The sequence below is a fragment of the Mastigoproctus giganteus genome, chromosome 6 (assembly GCF_048544385.1).
Source record: "Mastigoproctus giganteus isolate SK-2022 chromosome 6, ASM4854438v1, whole genome shotgun sequence".
NCBI lineage: Eukaryota > Metazoa > Arthropoda > Arachnida > Uropygi > Thelyphonidae > Mastigoproctus > Mastigoproctus giganteus.
Window position 1 is genome coordinate 137345406 of NC_143580.1, and position 21843 is coordinate 137367248.

The following is a 21843-nucleotide window of genomic DNA, read 5'->3' on the forward strand; positions in this document are numbered from 1 at the left end:
AAGGCTTTTCATACTGTTGCCCATAAAAGACTGCTGTACAAACTGGAGCAATGTGGCATTAAGGACAAGTTATTTCTGTGGATAAAGGGATAGTTAAGCAGAAGAAGACAGAGAGTGGTTATCAATGGGCACTGCTCTTCAAGGACTAATATTATTAGTGGAGTTCTCCAGGATTCAGTGCTGGGTCCATTGTTGTTTTTAATATTTATCAATCAGATTGATGAAGATATATTAGGCTTAATGTCTAAATTTGCAGATGATACAACAGTTGGCAGAGTGGTTAAGGACAGTCATCAGGGTAAGCTATTGCAACATGATCTAGGAAAATTGGGTCGACAGGCTGAGAAATAGCAGTTGATGTTTAACATTGACAAATGCAAAGTACTGCAAATGGGTAGTGTTAACCCCAGAGTAACTTAACTGTGTGGTACTACACTCAGGGTAGTGGAGAATGAAAAAGACCTGGGGATAATTGTGCAGTCAAATATGAAATTCTCTGAGTAGTGCAGACATACTGCCAGGACAACTCATGGGGTTTTCTCAATGATATACAGAAACTTTGTTAGCAGGGATAAGGATGTGATTATTCCTTTGTATAAGGCTGTGGTTAGGCCATATCTTGAGTACTGTATACTGGTCTGGAGGTCTCACTTTAGGAAGGCTGTAGATCTGCTGGAACAGGTAAGGGCAACCAGATTGGTGAAGGGAATGAAAGGGTGCTCTTACCTAGAAAGGCTTCAGTTCTGAAAATTGCAGCATCTCAAGACCAGGCACCTGCGGGGAGATCTGATCAAGTCTGTTTAAAGCCTTGAATGGATTGAGTAAGTGAATGTTAATGGAATTCTTCCACTTGCTGAGGGGGCATAAATTTAGTTGAGGAAGGATAGTTGCATGACAGACATGTGGAAGTTTGCCTTCAGCCAGCCAATGGGTGGTTAATTGTTGGAACAGGCTTCCATCTGTTGTTATGGAAGTGGATGGGTTGAATAAATTTAAGGGAGAACTATACAAATTCTTGGAGGGTAAAAATGGGTGAATTGTTTTTTTTTTTTTTTTACTACAAGACAATGGCCTGATGCACAATTTAAGCTGTGTAGGGACTTTCTAGCAACTAATCAACAGGAGGGTGTATTGCAATTTATGGTGTGGCCACCTCAATTGCCTGACTTAAACCCAATAAATCTTTTATGTGTTCATCTAGACCAGTGGTTCCCAAACTGTGCTTTACAGATCCTCAGGGATCTGTGAACAGTTTCATAAGGGATCTGTGGATAATTTCTGTAATGGCTACTATGAATTTTACTTATTTTTTTAAAACAAAATCTAAGTATTGTTAAAGACTATGTTACACCCGACATGAGAATTCATTTTTCTACAATCACTCTCAACTTTAAAAGGATTTTGAGATGAAAAGCAACACCATTCTTTGCACTAGTAGCCTATACGGTATGATTGATTGTATATTCAAATAGTGACAGTTTATTATTCAGTTATTTTTGTGTCAGTCTGAAAAACACAGTTGTAAACATATAACAATTCAGTTCTGAGATATAAATTTTTAATTTTGGATACCTATCGTCCAGACACCCCATATTTAAGTGAGCTTATGTGAGGATCTGTGGTTATAAGCCAAAAGGGGTCTGCAAGCAAAAAAGGTTGGGAACACTGATCTAGACCATCAAAGTCTGCAAAGTCTGCTCATCTGCACAAATTATGGGAAACTTGTAAATTGTTTGGAATAATGTTAGTCAAGACTATTATAAAATTAATTACCAAAATGCCATGTCTGTGTGAGGCAGTGATGAATCTTGTGGAGGATACGTTAATGACAAATCACTGTAGTTGCTATTATTAATCATTTCAATATTTTTTGCTGTAAAGTTTTAAATGCTTAATCAAATTTTAAAATTCTTCATGCAGTGTTTTTTTTTTTATATTAAACCTTACATTGTCAGAGCTAATTTTAAAAAAAATTAACAAAAACTGTTTTCATATGCTGTGATTCCAAACTTTTAGACTGGAATGTAGCTTAATATCTTAGTATGTTATTTGTTCATTTAAAGTTAGCTCTGCAAAAAACAAGATAAAATTTACAACCCAGTTTGCTAAAAAATAAAATAATTTCATTTATCCCTTATACAACATGAAAATGATAAAGCACACATAATATACATAATAAGATGTGTAAAATAAAAATACATATTTCAAAATCATCTGAGAATTATATACATTTCTGCATTCATTATTTGAATTATTTCAGTGCTTGCTTGAAACATAACCCTGCAACTTTTACTACTTTGTTAAGTAGTATACAGTACAGTATATGAGTAGGTAGTAAGTGTATAGTATATGAAAAGGATAAAGAAAACTTTCATACCAAATCAACTGATGTTTTGTTTTTGTTAATGTCAGTTTCTTCCTCTTCATCTGTACTATACTCCTCCAATATACCATCACTAAAGTGTAGTAAACGTCTGGGGGCTTTCTTTGGTTTTATAAGTGCTTCCTCTAGAGAAATTTCCAAAGTTCTGCTAGCTTCACTTGCAATCTGTAGAAATGCAAAATGTTTAAATCAGGACTAAGGAAAATAAATACATTTTTTAAACAAAAGCAACAACATATACGATAAGGAAATAAGGGCTACAAATATTTATTTACTGATCAACCCCCGAAGGAACTATTCTATTTTGACAATGTATTTGATTTCCAATCTTTTATTTCTCCTCCAGTAAAATATAGTAATCGTTTGTAATGCTTATCTTATTTCAATTAATGAAATTTTAACAAGACTTACTCTAACTTTAATATACTTTTTTTTTTTAATACGGATGATCTTTTTCAAAATAAAATCATGTTACTCTCTTCCTGAGATTGCCTAACTTGGCTACACTATGAAAAAAGCTATCAAAATGTTGCCCAGCTTGATGGGATTGGAACCCAGGACTTTTTCAAACTGTACGGAAGGAGAGCAATCATAACAACTGTGCTACACACAAAAAACAATTAATTTTCCAGTATATCTTGGGGCTCTTACAGAATTTCTTACACAAGCAGTACCATGTCCTTTTCCACGGGGTCCAGAAAATTTACCGCCAGCAATTTACCGCCGTGTCAGTTTATCGCATTTTACAGTCTAGAAGCAATGAGATGTGTTTGGTCAAATCATAAAAAGTTATTTTTTATTTAAGTTTCTGCCTTAAGCTATGATTAGCATATTTTTTGGAATTCTATGAACTATGAGGGAATAGTATGGAAATAAAAAAAAAACACATGTATGGAAATATGTAATTTAATAAGTAAATTATGTATTTTAATAGTTACATGTATCATTTTTATTTTAATGTTGTTTATAAATCATGTTTATTTTAAAATTAACCAATATAACAATTGGTTAATTTTAAAATACACTAATTATAACATTAGGTATGTCATAGTACACCGCAAAAATTCAAAATGAATGTTTATGCAATTGGTTTTTTGTGTTTCCTTTTTCTGATTTCAAAAATTCTACCGACATGATGCGTTCACAAACTCAAAAGCATGAAAAATAAACTCAAAATAAGAAAATGCTGTGATTGTAAGAGATTATAAATATATAAGTACCTCCCTAATCGGCATGCCCTACCCCCACTCCCCTAAAACATGCTACTTAAGTTAAAAATAAATTTATATAAATTACATGTATTGCCTGGCGATATTTGTAGGCTATAAATTGTTTATGCGATAAACTGACGCGGCGGTAAACTGCTAGCGATTAACTGCTGGCGGTGAATAAACTTTCCTAGACTTAGTTTAGGAAACTTGGTCTAGGAAAGTTTATCGCCGAAAGTTTAAGAAAATGTAAAAACAATTTATAGCCTACAAATGATTGCTAGCATATTTTATCGCCAGGCAATACATATAATTTATATAAATTGAAAATAAGGCTTTTCTATAGGTGTTATTTAAGAATTAAGTGCAGTTAAAAATGGAAGTTATATGCTAGGTATACATTTCCTAGAAATACATACCATTGCAGGTGTTTAATTTAATTGCCTGTTATTTTCCAAAATTGGAATTAGGTAGGTACCTACTTAATTCCTTTAACTTAAGTAGCATGTTTTAGGGGATGGGGGGTAGGGCATGCCGATCAGGGAGGTACTTATATATTTATAATCTCTTACAATCACAACATTTTCTTATTTTGAGTTTATTTTTCATCCTTTTGAGTTTGTGAACGCATCATGTCGGTGGAATTTTTGAAATCAGAAAAAGGAAACCCGAAATTGTGCTTTAGTGGACATTTGTTTTATAAAGACAGGCAAAATGAAACAAAAATTCATTGGAAGTGTCAAAATTACCGAAAAACCAAATGTGCCGCTCAAGTTACTACGGTAGATAACACCATCGTTAAAACATGGAAGGAGCACAATCAGGAGACGCAGCAGGAGTTGAGGCAGCATAACTTCTTGATACCATTCGAACTTATACAGAAACAACAAATAATATGCCTCAGTATTATTTCAAATGTTTTGAGAACCTGTAGCCAAGCAGCAGCCCCAAAGCTTCCAAGTGTAGATACAATGAAACAAACGATCCAAAATATAAGAAATCGAAATTTTGATGGCCTAGTTCTTCCAACACATCGTAGAGACATAGTTTTTACAGAAGAATATAAAACATCATGCAATGGAGAATTGTTTCTACAATTTGATTCTGGACCCGAGGACAATCGTATGTTAATTTTCAGTACGAAAAGAAATTTGCAGTTGTTAGCGCGAAGTGAACACTGGTATGCCGATGGGACTTTCAAAACTGTTCCCTTACTTTTTTATCAGTATACGATACATGGATTCAAGGACAAAATATCGCTTCCATTAGTTTATGCATTATTGCCTAACAAGTCTGAGGAAACTTATGTATCTCTACTACAGCAACTGAAAGTATTGGAACCGGCTATGTCCCTGCAATCAATAACTAGATTTTGAGACGGCGATGATGGCCAGAAGAGTTTTTCCTGACGCTTCGCAACGGGGTTGTTTTTTCCACTTTTCACAATGTATTTTTCGTTCCATTCAGAATAATGGATTGAAACAACGTTAAGAAACTGATGCTAATTTTGCTTTAAATATGCGAATTTTGGCAGCAATTGCATTTGTGCCCACACAAATTGTGACGGTCGTTTTTTAACATTTGTGTGAAAATGGTGTTTTTCCTTCAGAATTGCAAGAAGTTGTTGATTATTTTGAGGATACATGGATTGGACGCCCAACCAGACGACATCTTCGTCGACCACCAAAATATTCCCGCGAAAAGTGGAACGTATGCCAGCTTGTTCTTGAAGGATTACCAAGAATGAATAATTCTGTTGAAGAGTGGCATAGAAGATTTGAGGAACAAGTCACTGCTTATCATCCAAACATTTGGAAATTTATCAATTGCATTAAAAAAGAACAAAGCATCAACGAAATGTGCATTGAACAATATTTAAGTGGAAGTGATCCGGGCAACAAAAAAAAAAAAAAAAGAAGTATCGCGATTGTGATTTACGAATTAAAAGGCTTGTTAGTGCATACGACGAACGGGGTGATATTGTTGATTATCTAAGAGGTATAGCGCATAATATTTCTTATTAATAATTTACATACTGTGTTGTAAATATTACGGTTTCTTTGTAATTAATTATCCCAACGTGACTGATTCTGAAGATTGCATAAACATTCATTTTAAATTTTTGCAGTGTACTATGACATACCTAATGTTATAATTAGTTTATTTTAAAATTAACCAATTGTTATATTGTTCAAATAATGGATTTTTTAGTATTTTTGTGATACATGTAACTATTAAAATACATAATCTACCTATTAAATAACATATTTCTATATGTTTTTTTTTTTATTTCCATACTATTCCCTCATAGTTCATAGAATTCCAAAAAATATGCTAATCATAGCTTAAGGCAGAAATTTAAATAAAAAATAACTTTTTATGATTTGACCAAACACATCTCATTGCTTCTAGATGGTAAAATGCGATAAACTGACGTGGCAGTAAATTGCTGACGGTAAATTTTCCTATCCCACTGACATAACTAAAAGCAATTTCAACATTTCTTGGGTCATAGTCAAATGTAACTGACCTTTCATAATTTTAAATTTATGAAATTTTTTTTTTACATTTCACTTGGGTACAAAGGTTGGTAAATACTTCTAAGCAATATGTAAATCTCTGTACACAGAAGAACGAAAACTGTACTTGTATATTATTGCAAAGGCACGTACACACATTTTACACTTACGCATTGTAATTATATCTTCAGCACTAACTATAATACTTTACAAAACTATGAAATTCTTCGACCAAACAGTTTACAATTAGTTTTTAATGCTATTGATAAAATGTAGAGATCTGGAAAATGTAGTGGATTTTCTTGTGATTTGAAGATTTAAATCTGCAAGTATCCAAAAAAGACCAGGCTTTTTGTGAGAGTCTATTATGAACTGCACCCAAAAGTACATCAAAATATGCCTAAACACTTCAATGCAAAATTTTTGTTCAGGATCCATTTTTCCACTTTTATCACTTGTAGTTTTGCCAGCCCTTTCTTTCTCTCCCTTACTCTTTTTTTTTAGGTTTTCTAGGAGTCACATATTTGTTTATAATTTCAAAACATTGTCCAACTCTATCTAAATTACTTGAGAATCCATTTCTGCTGAAAATATTCCATAACATTATAAATAAATTGATATTAGCCAATTTTGACATTCCTCACAAAAATTTATATTTTTGTTCCAAGCAGCCAAACAGTTCAAGCCTTTAGTTTGCAAATATCCCAAGAAAATACATGGGCTGTGTTAGGGTAACTAAGAGTAAGGACAGGTGCATGTATACCAATGATAGGAGCATAGTAAATAAATTTAATGAATTTGAAATGCTGGTCAAATCATCAAATGTAGATATTGTTGGGATATAAAAAAAACTGAGTGACACTCAGATATAAGGGATGCAGAATTTAAATATGGGGAGTACAATGCATACAGAAAGGACAGAGTGTATAGTTTAGTTTGACTAGTGGCACTGGAGGTTTGCCCGACTGGTAATTTGAGACATATACAGTACTCTGTGTGTTTTTTTTTTTTTTTTTTTTTTTTGGTAGTTGTTGGCGCATAGGCTTCTGTGGCCATAATGCACCTCCCAAAGTTTTTGCAGTACTTTGATCCAAGCCCGAGGCGGGAATCGAACCTGAGACCTTTGGGTTGCCAGGCAGGCACTTGACCCACCCGGCTAGCCTGGTCGGCTACAGTACTCTGTAAAGGCCAGATAGTAAGTGAGTGTGTTTGTGAAGGGTTAGTGTAAGTTGTGTTGTTCATCTGGCTTCTTAAGCCTAGAGGTCTGTGTAAACCACTGGCCCAAGTTACCATCCTTTGCCATTGGAAGAGGCCAGGTCAGTAGGAAGAAATACTCTGGTGTGACAAACCCTGGGGTTGCCTAAGCTTCCCAGGGACTGCAAAAAAAAAAAAAAAAAAAAAAAAAGGGAGAAAGGAAGGTGGGGAAGATGGTGTGAGTAGCAGATAAAAAAAAAGAACAATGGGGGCAGTAGAGAAGGTTTTTTTTTTTTTTTTGGTAGTTGTTGGCGCATCGGCTTCTGTGGCCATATTGCACCTCCCAAGGTTTTTGCAGTACTTTGATCCAAGCCCGGGGCGGGAATCGAACCCGCGACCTTTGGGTTGCCGGGCAGGTACTTTACCCACTCGGCTAGCCCGGTCGGCCAGTAGAGAAGGTGGCTACCAGATTGAAAGGGGTAACAGTAGGGGAAAACCCCTGGAGTAGGAAGCCCAACCTGCCCTAGAGGGAAAGATTTAATGATGGTTGGCTAGCCACCAGGTGATAGTGGGATTTGGGAGTCCACCTGTGGGGGGGGGGGAGTAAAGACATAGGGAAAGGGATCCGTATAATAGTAAAAAGGAGGGGAAATAGAGTGGGATGGGGAGGAAGTAGAAGTAAAGCAGTGGATGTAGATGGAAACGTCCACCTTAGGGATATGAAAAGGGAATAGATAAGAAAGGAGGATTGTTATTATTATTGGGTTTTAGGGGCATCAGCGACTAAGACCATGTTGCTCCACGTATATCGTCTGTAAATTGTGTGTTTTAAGGTCGATTTTCTGTTTGATTAACGAAAAACCCATGCTACCCTTGCCTGAGACCGATTAACTCAGCCACATTGATTATCACAATATCACAATATGATAACATGTCCAAGTTTTTTAGGCGTGGTATGTTTTTTAACATACCACGCCTAAAAAAAAATTCTGTACCAGGTATATATAACATGTTCTGCCGCTAGCATATTTAACGTGTTTTACATTTAAGAATCATTGGCAGGAGTTAAAAACGTTTTAATTTTCAGATAATAAAATTCATGGATAATTATATTCATGGATAATATATTATCCATGAATATAATAAATTCATTATTATATTCATGGATAATATTTTAATGTTTTTTAACATTATTTTAATAAATAATGTTTTTATTTTATTAATAATAATTACATATCGGTTACTGAAAGTATTGGTCTATGATGACCAAAGTAGGATATATTTCAGCTCATGACTAAATACACCATCTATAGTTCCATTACGTGTAGTATTTATCGAAAGATCTGATAACATGTCCAAGTTGAAGAATGTTTTCATAAATGTCCAGAACTCTTTTCCAGCCTCAGAGTTTAATTGTAATGAAGAAAATTACATTCAATCTGAAAACACCAAATGACATGAAACCAGAGCCGGCCTGAGGTATGGGTGCCTGGGGCAATTGCCTGAGCACTGTGCTCACACAATACACAATATAAAATGGTTAATGAAGTAATTATTATAAATTATACTGTTTTGCACCAAATCGACAAGAAATGGAAAAAATTATTCTTGCTTGATGTGGCGGTCTCTGATTGGTTGATGTGTCTGCTATGTGGTAATTGCTAATTGGTGCTTACTGACATGTGACCAATGCCCTAATTAGTCTATACTTATCATGTGCCATCTCAGCTGATGGTGTCTTTTGAAGAATATTTTTGTGTCTTAAGCGACTCCTCCAAAGTGGCTTAAGTTTTTGCACTTGATTTACTAAATACCTGTCTTTCGTTATTTATTCATAGTGCTTATTTAAATTTTCTCTTGTACCAGTGGCTCCTCTTATGATGGTTGCCTCGTTCCACCTATATTCCATATATAGGTTGTCATAATTTGGTAAGTTAAAATGTTATTTTATGTTTATGTTTAATAAATTATTTATTCTGCAAATGACTATACCACGAGTGTGACGATCGGTAACGCATTTGCATGAGATTTAATAATATTATTGCATATGTTATATGAAAATTGAAAAAAAGTTTTTTGCATTTACAGTAAAATGGGCAAGCGAGATAGAGACCAGAATCATAAATATCCTAGTAGATCTGAAAAAAGAAAAAAAATGGAAAAAGAAGCAGCATCTAAATTAGATGTAGTAGATCGAAGTAGATCTGAAAAAAGACAAAAATTGGCAAAGAAACAAGAAGCAGCATCTAAATTGCAAAATGCAATATTGAAATTTGTTACTGTATCAAATTTGGAAACACTGAGCAATGACGAAAAGCTCAGTGTCAAGACTATGCCTATGACACCAATGGTAGCAGTTACTAGTGAAGAAGAAATAGGAGATCAAGAAATAAAAGAACACACGAGAGGAGAAATAGGAGGTCAAGAAATAAAAGAACACAATAAAGCACAAGGCAAAAATGAAGTTTCTGAAGCTAATTCCGGTGGTGTCAATGAAAATTTTGCTCTGACCAAATAAGAACATTAATTATTAAAAAAGAACCAGTTCAAATAAAATCTGATAATTTTCCACAAAATAGCAATGGAAGATGCTTTTCCATGTAACGTTATACAAAGCAGTTGACAAATGGTGAAATTCAACAAAGACGGTGGTTAATATACTCATCAAGTTTGGACAGCATATGGTATTTTGCCTATAAATTCTTTTCCTATTCAGAAATCGCTTTTTGTAGCAAAGGATTTAATGATTGGTCTCACCTAAATCAAAGAATTCCAGAATGTGAACGGTCACCAGTTCATCGCAAATGTATAAATAGTTTAATCGAAAGGGAACTAAATTTAATTAGTTCTTCATGCATTAAGAATCTGCAGGTAAATGAACCACTAGGTGGCAGTGATCACAGTGTGCTAAAGTGGGATTTACTCAAAGAGGTAACTACCATTAGGGGTAAAGGGAAGGGTTATTGCTTTCGTAAAGGCCACTACGATGGACTGAGACAGTATTTAAATTCTATACAGTGGGACCAGCTGATGATGTTACCAACAGCAAATTCAAAATGGGAAGCATTCAAAGAACTTATCTTGGAAGCTACTAGGCTTTACATACAAACTAAGAAATATTGTTCAAGGGTCAGGCCTAAATGCATGTCAGATCAACTAATGAGACATATGGCAGAGAAGAAAAATGCGTGGGATACATACAAATTAACACGTGACACAGAAGCCTATGATAGATACAAGTTGATCTGTAACCAAGTTACAAAGGAGGTTAGGCAGGCGAAGGCAGATTACGAGAAATCTTTGGCAAGGGATGCAAAGAAAAACAGCAAAGAGTTCTTTACTTATGTAAACTCTAGAAGGAAGGGGATGAATCAGATTGGTCCACTTGATATCGATGAGTCAACTGTTGATGATCCTGCTCAGGAAGCTAACAAACTAAATGAATATTTTGCATCGACATTCACACATGAGGAGTTATTCAGCGAGGGGAATGCCAGAGGTGTATTCAACTCTGGCAGTAAGCTAGAGAATCTTGTAATAACTGAGAGTAATGTGGAGGAGAAATTGTTGAAGATAAATACAAGAAAGGCACCTGGGGTGGATGGGATCTATCCAGTTATATTAAAGGAGGCAGCAAAGGAAGTAAGCAAACCCTTAGCCATAATTATGAGAGCTTCCTTGGACTCAGGGGAAGTACCCATGGACTGGAGATGTGCAAATGTGACCTCAATTCACAAAGGAGGATCAAAGGGGGAGACAAGTAATTATAGACCTGTTAGTTTAACTTCTGTTCCCGGAAAATTAATGGAGGCACTGGTTAAAGAAGCACTGCAGGATCATCTAGACAAGACTTCAGTTATAGCTCAGACACAGCATGGTTTTGTTAAGGGGAAGTCTTCCCTGACCAATTTGATTGGATACTATGATGCGGTCACAAAAGAACTGGATGCAGGGAATAACTTTGATATTATATACTTGGATCTTAGAAAGGCTTTTGATACTGTTGCACATGGAAGACTGCTGCACAAATTGGCGCAGTGTGGCATTGGAGGCAAATTGCTGCTATGGATAAAGGGGTGGTTGAGGGGGAGAAGACAGAGAGTGGTAATCAATGGACTCTGCTGATCGTGGACTAATGTTATTAGTGGAGTCCCTCAGGGTTCAGTATTGGGTCCATTATTGTTTTCTGTATTTATAAATAATATTGATGATGGTATATCAAGCTTAATGTCCAAGTTTGCAGATGATACGAAGGTTGGCAGGGTTGTCAAGGACACTACTGACACTATGCTACTGCAACAGGATCTGGAAAGGTTGAGCAGATGGGCTGAGATGTGGCAAATGAAGTTTAACATTGAAAAATGTAAAGTACTACATATGGGAAACAGCAACCCCAGAGCAACGTATCAATTCTGTGGTACTACACTGACAGTGGTAGAGAATGAAAGGTACCTGGGGGTGGTTGTGCAGGCAGATATGAAGTTTTCTGAGCAGTGCAGATGGGCTGCAAGAATAGCTCATGGTGTATTGTCGATGATATATAGGAATTTTTCTAGCAGGGATAAGGACGTGATTATTCCCTTGTATAAGGCAATGGTCAGGCCACACCTAGAGTACTGTATACAGGTCTGGAGGCCTCATTTCAAGAAGGATGTAGAGATGCTGGAACGAGTGCAGAGAAGGGCTACAAGATTAGTGAATGGAACAAAGGGGTGCTCTTACGAAGAAAGGCTTAAGTTTTGCAAATTACAGTGTCTGGAGACTAGGCACCAGCGAGGTGATCTGATAGAGGTGTATAAAGCCTTGAATGGTTTGAGCATGCTCAATGCTGATGGGATTCTTCCTCTTGCTCAGAGTAATCACCTGAGAGGGCAAAAATTCAAATTGAGGAAAGACAGATGTAGGATAGACGTGCAGAAATTTGCCTTTAGCCAGCGGGTGGTTGGTTGGTGGAACAGACTTCCATCCCTTGTCGTGGAAGTTGATAGCCTAAATAAGTTTAAGGCTCAGCTGGACAGGTATTTCGAACGAACAGAGGGGAGAAGTGGAAGTGGTTATTTTTTATTTATTTATTTTTTTTTTTTGGCTGATGCTGCATAAGCTTGCTTTCTTGCATCAAATGCCTCTACTAATGCTAATTAAGGAAATCACTAGATGCGAGAAGTGAAGAATTTATAAAACCACAGCAGAGCCCCGAGGCTCGTCAATTTTACCTCCAGTTAAAAGCACCTGGTTATCGCACCTTTGGCACTTGCATCCCAGCATACCTGACATGTTCTGTGTAGTTCTCCCATGATATGCTTCCTTTCTTGCTTGCTATCTCTATCAGTATCAAGGCTTATGTTAAGGATGGTTGTGGCAGTACCTTTCTTATGTGTAGGTACATCATACCACACCTAATAACCTCTAGGTCAAGGGGGGGGGGAGACCTTCTGACTGGACTTGTAGGGCAGAAGTACACATAGTATGGCAAGACCTGGTTGTGAGAAGTAAAATAATGAGCTGGGTTGAATCGAGTTTACCTCTGTTTCTTAGAAATGTGGCTCTTTGGCACCATACACCGTGCTGTAACATATCATTGGGAGGAATGCTTTGTAAATCAACACTAATGTTCTCTTTTTCAATCCTCAGTCGGTTCTGGTTATTCTGGCTATCACATAGTTTCTGACCTTTTTAACAAGATGCATTAAGAGTGGATAAAAAATTAGTTCAGTATCAAAGATGACTCCAAAATATTTGAGCTCGGTAACCAATGTGATGATTGTACCATTTATATTTATGCCAGGACATCTTTGTAAAGTACCTTTCAGATGCATCGACTTAGTCTTTTCACTTGAAATAGAGTTTGTGGATGCGAGGCCAATACTATATTTTGTCTAGGGCATGGTTTGCCCGAGTTTCCAGGCAAGCCCTGCTATCTGCGTTTACAACTACAATGACGTCATCTGCAAAGGCAATACTGTCTACTAGTCTTATGTCCATTGATAGAAATTTGACAAGGTTCCAGGGACCAAAAGAAGGTTCCAAGGACAGAGCCCTGGGGGCAACCTCTAGTTACATACTGTGAAATTTTTTGGTACATAGTCCTTACCATGATAACTTTATTATTGAGATAGTCTTTAGTGCATCTGTACAGGTTTAGGAGAAGATTAGTGTGGTGCAGGCACCCTATGATACTTGGCCACTATAGAGCATCATATACTCCTGCAAAGTCCATGGAAATAGCAAACACTTATTTCAGCTGAGCCGAATGTGCAGCATTGGTAAGGTATCTCATTGCATCCTCAGTGCAAGAAACTACTTTAAAGCCAAACTGCCTGTCAGATACTTGACTATGGTGGTTAGCATATCTAGTTAGTGAGTCTCTTGCTCTCTCTAGTAGTTTTCCCATATTTAAGTTCGAGTACCATCAGGCATAATGATAGTGTGAATAATTTTCCCTCTGAAAAGTTTACTTGTCACAATTCTATGCATAACACCCCAGGAATCTGCATTCCTTGAAGTAGATACCAAATTCCTCCATGAGGCAGTTTTCTTTTCTCTTATTTTCTTGGTATATTTATTTCTAAATGATTTATAAGCCTTCCCAAGGGCACATACTTCTGCCCGAGGGCCAGGAAGCATGGGTGTGCTCCTACCATTGTTTGGCACATAATGGCCTTTCACTGTCGTTGCTCTGTAAAACCTCCAACAACAATAACGTGGATGTGCAGAAAGGCTTTTCGGGCCTGGTGGATCCTTTTCCTTAGATCTTGAAGTTTCATCCAACATAGATTCTGTCCTGTTGTTTGAGCAGGCCCCATACACACGAGGATAATTCAACTATCCAATTAACATTGCAGTCCTATTGTGACTTGGTGTGGTATTTTGCCTTAAACTCTGGTTTGAGGTTTTCTTCAGGACACTCTAATACAGGACATATTTCCTGTATATTCCTCTGAATTACCTCATCTATGACGTTCTCCTTGGTTATCTTTTTATCTATATCAAAAATGATTATTGAGGGCCCCTACCTCCTTCGCAGTTCTGCTCTGAGACCCAGTTTTTTACCCCTGTACTGTTAATTATAACATCTAAGTCAGTCTGAGAGGCTGTTTCAATAATGAAAATCAAAGGAATAATTTTTATTATTCCCTTGATTTTCAGGCTTTTCATATTGCCTTTTAGGTTCTTTGTAACTGCTGCTTTGAGTTCCTTACTATTAGAGTGTATACCTTACTCACTCTATAGTGCTTACCTTACTCACTCTAATAAGGTACTCACCTAGTATTAAGTTTGATTCCTTGTTTAGGGGCAACTTGGGCCACTTTGTTTTAGCCTGCATCTCTTTGGCAGTAGTCCTCAGCACCTCTGAGCAAGAGTGGGGGCATTGTTGAATTTCTGTATTTTCCCGCTCTTTGGTTTTTGTGGCATCTATTTGGTTTGCAGCACCCAGTTTTCTATGTGTAGATCTTGTACTACCCTTTCCAGCCTGGTCCAATATTCCACAATGTCTGTATGGACTGCTGCCATGATCCTACTTTGGGTTCCCATGTATTCCTTGAATTGGAGGTGTATGACAGTCATTTTATCCAAGGGGGATTCCTCATTGATTACTGTGTCTATGGATGGCTGCCCAGAATTTGACTGTTTCCTTGTCAGCATCAGGTTTTTCAGTATTGTTATTAATTAATTCTTCCTGATTGCTGATTTTTGGGTGCAATACACTTCCCCAACAACAGTGGCATTTCTTTGCCTCTTTTTATAGGCTGGACCTGGTTTATCGACTGAATTTTCATCTGGGTTTAAAATTCCATAAATGTTTGATTAGAGACTACTGGTTGAAAGTTATTATTTTTGTTTGTTTCATCCTCTGAATCTAACATTTTCAATATTTCTCAATAATATTTAATCCTATTATAGTTTTAGCTATTTTCAATGTCAAGAGATCAATTATCAAGTTCCAAGCTTTTCCATAAATTTCTAGATTAATCTGGAATACTCCAATAATCCTGCCTCACCTGGTTTGAGGGTTGCAAATCAGTCAAGAAGTGAAGTGCCACACTAGTCGTGTAACCTGCAATGAGCCAATCAGAGTGCAGCCAGCCAAACAACAAGCCAGAGAAAAAAGGCAAGACGACTGCCTTCCTATCCAGTAATTTCTTATATAAAAACGTACGAAGGGTTAGGTAGTTTTCTGGTTACATGTTATTAAATTAATCAAAATATAGCTCAAAATACAGGGATTTACCCATACATATACAGGTAACTAATGCTAAATTCAAAAAATTATTTAAATTACCAATATATGCAAAAATTGTGATTATCATACAACTTCTTAGTCTAGTTAATGAACTAGTGCAGACAAAAGAAAGCAACTAAAATTAAAAATTTGTAGCTTATAATCTATGCAAATAGTAATAACATGCAATATTACTATAAATATACATAACCTTACCCTGCATCCAAATGAGTGCAGCAAAATCCACAAAAAAAAAAAAAATCAGTAGCGATGCATTAGCTAGTAAAAGACACACCTGCACACCTCAACGTTGACACAGCAACTCATATGGAAAAGACAGACAGGGTAGGAAGGGGGGAAGGTTTATGCTCTTAGTTAAGCACAAAATCTAAGGTAGTGCATCCAATCAGCACGGGTGGCCAGTGCAATAATGTTGACTCAGTTTGGTGTGCCATAAGCACTGGGAAAGCAAAAATGAAAGCAGAAGTGTATAGGCGTAATGATTCTGATGAATACAACGAACAATTGTACAGAGAAATGCAGTTGGCTATTAAATCAGAATGTCATATAATGGGCAATTTTAACTTTCCAGATTTTGACTGGAACTTGTGGGTTGGTCACTCAACACAATAGCAAGAACTTTTGTGGATTTATTGATTAAATGTTTTCAACAGAACCATGATGCAAGACATAATTTTGATATCATATACTTGGATTTCAAGAAATCCTTCAATACTGTTGTACATAAAAGGCTGATGTACAAATTGGAGCAGTGTGACATTAAGGGCAAGTTATGCTATTGATATAGGGCTGGTTGAGTGGTAGATGACAGAGAATGGTTATCAATGGACATTGCTTTTTGTGGGCTAAATCTTCAAATAGGCCTCTGGGGTTGGGAATATTCATATTCATAATAATTACACAATACACCAACCGATGTTATAGATAGTGTTATGTTTATTAAAATAATGTTGTAAATAAAATAAAATAAAATAAAATTCCAATAAAAACTGACTGTACAATATAATATGAATTTAAACTGCAAAGATTTATTTACAATAAAACAATGTAGATGAAACACAGGATGATAAAAGCACTAAAATACCGTAGCTTTCAGAGGCATCCACCTCCTTTTTCAACAGTGAGGCTTATCGTACGGCATATCCTTAAATATCAGCAGGCTCACGGTTCTCAGCACGTGGTTCCACAGGAGCATGGGCAGCGCTCCTGTGAAACCACGTGGGCTAATGTTATCAGTAGAATTCTCCAGGGTTTGGTGGATTTGTTTTCTATATTTATTAATGATACTAATGAGGGCACATCAGGCTTAATATCCAAGTTTGGAGATGATACAAATGTTAGCAGGGTAGTTAATGACAATAATGATGGTATGCTACTGCAACAGAATCAAGAAAGAGAAAAATTAGAGAAAAATTAGGCAGATGGGCTGAGAAATGGCAATTCATGTTTAGCATTGACAAATGCAATGTTCTGCATATGGGTAGCAATAACATCAGAGTAACGTGCTAACTGTGTGGTACTACACTCAGTGTAGTGGAAAACAAAAAAGGTAAGGGAGATAATTATGCAATCAAATATGAAGTTCTCTGAGCAGTTAGGCAGGCTGCCAAGACAGCTCTTGGGGTTTCGTCAATGATATACAGGAATTTTGCTAGCAGGGATCAGGAGGTGATTATTCCATTGTATAAGGCAAATGTCAGGGCAAATCTTGAGAACTGCATACAGATCCAGAGGCCTCATTTTAGGAAGGATATAGAGCTGCTGGAACAAGAACACAGAAGGGTAAAAAGATTGGTGAGGGGAAGAAAAGGGGTGCTCCAACTTTCATTTCTGCAAATTACAGCATCTGGAGACTAGGTACCTGCAAGGTGATTAGGTGTATAAGTCTGTGAGGAGACTAGGTGCTTGCAAGGTGACTGAGGTGTATAAGGCTTTGAGTAGATTGAGCAAGCTCAACATTGCTGATGGGATTCTTCCTCTTACTCAGAATATGAACATGGGAGTGGTATAAATTTGATTTGAGCAAGGGTGGTTACAGAACAGATATGCTGGATAATTTAAATTCAGGGAAGAACTATACAAACTATTGGAGGGAATAGAGAGGTAAAATGGGAAGTTTTTTTTTTTGCTGATGCTGTATAATCTTGCTTACTGTATTTGTATCATTTGCCACTACTATTATAGTGCTCCCTCGATATTCATGGGGAATGCAATCCAAGATTTAGCGCAAATAGCTAAAATTTACGAATAATTGATAGGAGAGAGGGGGGGGTTACTCCCCTCTCAGAAAAACATTTTTTTTTTTAAAAAATAAATGTACACCCAACTGTCAGTGTTCAATATAAGTTCAGTGGCTGATTTCTTCCAAACTTTTTTTTATGGGATATTTTCCTTCTTGTAAATGCTAATAAAATAAAAATAAGAGAAATCGATAAAATGATTTATTATTAAATTTGTCAACGCATTTAAATTAAAAATAGAGAAAATAATTTTTAATTATCCTACGTATATGAACACACATATCTTATTTTGTTAACATAAAGAAAAAATATTAATCCTTTTTACAAAAAAAAAACAGTGTTATAGGGAGCTGCTTCTTTATTTGCTTCATTTCGTTGTACAGCATGGTGTATGGTGCAAATGCCTGTTTCAATTCTCGAGCAATTTTCATACTCCTTTCCACTGACGGATCTAATTCACGAATTTTGTGCTTAAAATTTCTAGTCTTTAAATAGATCCACAAAAGACTAACATCCATTGGTTCACATTCATTTCCTCTTCTTTTTCTTCTATATCAAGTTGAACTTTGTATAAGCTCATCAAGATCCTCTTGTGTTAACTCATAATTAGGCTCTTGTAAGAGTTCTTCTATCTCCCCAGGAACCATGTCAGACAATTAATCCCCTTCAATACAACGTGCCATGTTAACAATTTCTTGGTCAGCAGAAGAGATTTTAGTGGAATTTTTCACAGCTTCCGGCCATAACTTTTTCGGTATGCACTGACCGAGTCCTGTTTTAGTTCCTTCAATGCTTCTTTAACTGTGACAATGCAATCTGCAGTACTGAATTTTTTCCAGCTCTGCACAATTCCAAGATTTGAATTTTCTTCCATTCCATTGAAAATCTGACGAAAAGACAATTTTGTGTAACGAGCTTTGAACATATACCTTGATCAAACGGTTGAATGAGAGAAGTCGTGTTAGGTGGCAGAAAGACGACTTCTATATTTTTATTTAGTTGTTTCAATTCCTTTGGATGCCCTGGCCCATTGTCCAGGATAAGCATAACTTAGAATGAAAGATTTTTCAGCAGCAGGTACTTCTCTACTTAAGGTACAAAGCAATGCTTAAACCCAGGCACAATTCTCATGTTACCCATGCTTTTTTGTTACCTTGCCAGTAGACAGAGTTCATTTTTGTTTTTTCCCTTTAAAGCTCTCGGGTTTCGGGAATGGTAAAGCATAGAGAGTTTGATCTTATCGCCTGCTGCATTTTTACAAAATAAAAGTGTCACCCTATCTATCTTACTTGCTTTAAATCCTGGCATCCATTTTTTCCTCTTGGGTAACATAGGACCTGTTAGGTATTCTCTTCCAGTAAAGCCCAGACTCATCTGCATTAAAGACTTGTTCTGGCCCATACCCCTTCTCCTTCAATTACTATTTTGTGAAATTCTTCAGGGAAAACTGCTGCTGCTTCTTGGTTAGCAGAAGCTGCATCACCAATCACCAATAAATTTCTTAAAGAAAATCTTTTAAATACTTTAAACCAACCTTTACTGACAGTGAAGGTTTTTGTAGAACTTTCAGATGATCCTTCTCCACCTTGTTCCTTGTGATAATGGTTATAAAGAGATTTCAATTTTTCTCTTAAAACTGTCAAATCGATTGGCAATCCCTTTTTTATATTGTTTTCCAACCACACACGTGGAACTCTTTCCATTTTAATTAATGCTTTTTCGCGTACACAAGAAACAATCTTCACACTCTTTGGTGCGCTAGCCCCAAAACAACTGCGAATTTTCTTCTTTTTATAAATGTACCGCACTGTAGACTCGTTAATGCCGTATATCTTCCCTATGGCCACGAAAGATTTTGGATCTTTAATCTTATCTAAAAGTTCCACTTTCTCTGCCAATGTGAGAATTTTTCTTCTTCTTTTGGTTTCACAAAAATTGTGTTTAGGTCCCAACACGTGAACGTCACAGTAACAATCTTGCAACCACTCGCAACTGACGAAAAAATTCAACTAGACCAGTGTATGTCGGTGCCTTACCAACGATGACACACACACACACACACACACACACACACACACACACACACACACACACACACACACACACACACACACACACACACACAAACAGCTGCATGTGTGTGCACACAGCTAGCACAATGTGTACAAAGGAAACAGACTAGACGTATGACTCATGCAAGCCAGATCCCAAGCAGACCCGCACAGGTGGCAGGGCTTCCGTGAATAATTCAAACCGCAAAGTGAGAGACCGCGAAAAGCAAGGGATCACTATACTAAGTAGCCACTCATGTAGTACTTAGTCAAATGCCTTGCTGGAATTTAATTAAACAACGAAATTATATCCTTCATTCAGCTCATTAATGATTTTATCAAAAGTTGTTGAAAATTATGATGTATTAAGAACATGGTTAGTTGGTCTGTGCTGAGTGATAGGCATTACTTGGACAAATAAAAAAAAAACAAGTTCATAAACCACTGGTAGACCCCAAAACTGTCCTCCTTTCACCCTGCATATCAAACTAGGTTTAGCGAAACAGTTTGTGAAGCTTTACCTCAGGAAGGTCTCTGTTTCAACTACCTTTATACTAAATTCCCATTGATCATCCAAGAGAAGCTAAAACAAGGTACTTTTGTTGGACCTCAAATTTACAAACTGATGAGGGACTGAGACTTTGAGGGAACTCTGAATAAAAGAAAAATAGGCACAGGATAGTTTCAGATCTGTTGTTGAGACATTCATATAAAAAAAGAAGGATCTGACTACATAAATATAGTTGAGAATATGTTGGCAAAGTTCAAGAAACTGGGCTGCAATATGAGTGTCAAGTTACATTTTTTACACTCCCACATTGACTACTTCTGAGAAAATCTAGGAAATTTTAGCGAAGAGCAGAATGAGTGGACTCAACAAGACATTAAAGACATGAAGATGAGGTACCAGGGAAGGTGGAATGTCAACATGGTGGCTGATCATTGCAGGATGCTGAAAGGTTCTGCATGAAAATCAAAGAAACAAAAATTTGACACATTAGATCAGTTTTTAAAATGAGAGGCGTGTTTAAGTGGACTTTTTTACCACACTTCCCTTTTTAATAGTGTTTTCGGCATGTATTAAATATAAAACTCTGGTAAAAGTAGCATTTTGTTTGAATTTTTGCGCAAAATTAATAAAAATTTGTGAAAAATCAAATTTTATTTTGGGATTTTTGAAGAACCCTGATGCGACGGAAAAAAACGGAAGTCTTATTTCAAATTAGCATTATAAAATGATTCAGAAACACCCTTTTCTGAGAAAAGTTTTTTTTTTTTTTTAATGTAGAGTGGTGATGGGTTATCAAAGAGTATTGCTCCTCCTCAACTACTGTTCTTAATAGTTTCCAAGGGTCCAATGCTGAACCAATTATTGTTTTCAATGTTTATTAATATTACTGATTACAGGCTTAATATCTCAAGTCTGCATATCATACTTAGGTTCACACAATAGCAATCACAGCAATCAGAGTGCTACAGGACAAAAATCCAGAAAAATTAGTCACTGCTGAGAAGTGGCAATTGAAGATTAATACTGGAAACAAACTGTACAACATGTGGGGATCAGTAATCCCATAATAATATACAAACTGGCTAGTATCACACTCAGGGTAGCAGAGAAAAACACCCGGAGCTAATTGTGCAGACATGAAATTGTGCAGTCAGACAGGCTGCTAGAAAAGTTCATGGGGTTTTGTCAAAATTTTGCCAGCAGCAGGGATAATGAGGTGATTATTACATTGTACAGTATAAGGCAATTGTTAGGCCACATCTTGAATATACAGGACTGAAAGTCTCATTTTAGGAAGAATGGGGATCTGCTGGAATGGGTGCTGAGAAGAGCAATGAGATTAGTGAGGGAAACAAAATGATACTCTAAGAAAGAATTCTGCAAATTGCAGTACCAGGAGATTAGGACTGAGTAAGCTAAATGCTGATGGTATTCTTCCTATTGCTTAGACAACACACATAACGAGACAAATTTAAACTGGGGTAGGATGGTTACA

General features: G+C 36.5%; 1 protein-coding gene across 1 annotated transcript in view; it reads right to left on the minus strand.

Annotated features, from left to right (window-relative positions):
* The window catches only part of LOC150084606 (uncharacterized), a 72984-nt gene that overhangs the window by 45329 nt on the left and 5812 nt on the right, over window positions 1-21843 (minus strand). Inside the window, exon 2 of the mRNA XM_090375347.1 lies at window positions 2378-2548. Within this exon, the coding sequence (XP_090231473.1) occupies window positions 2378-2548 (171 nt within the window). The remainder of the gene's footprint in view (window positions 1-2377; window positions 2549-21843) is intronic.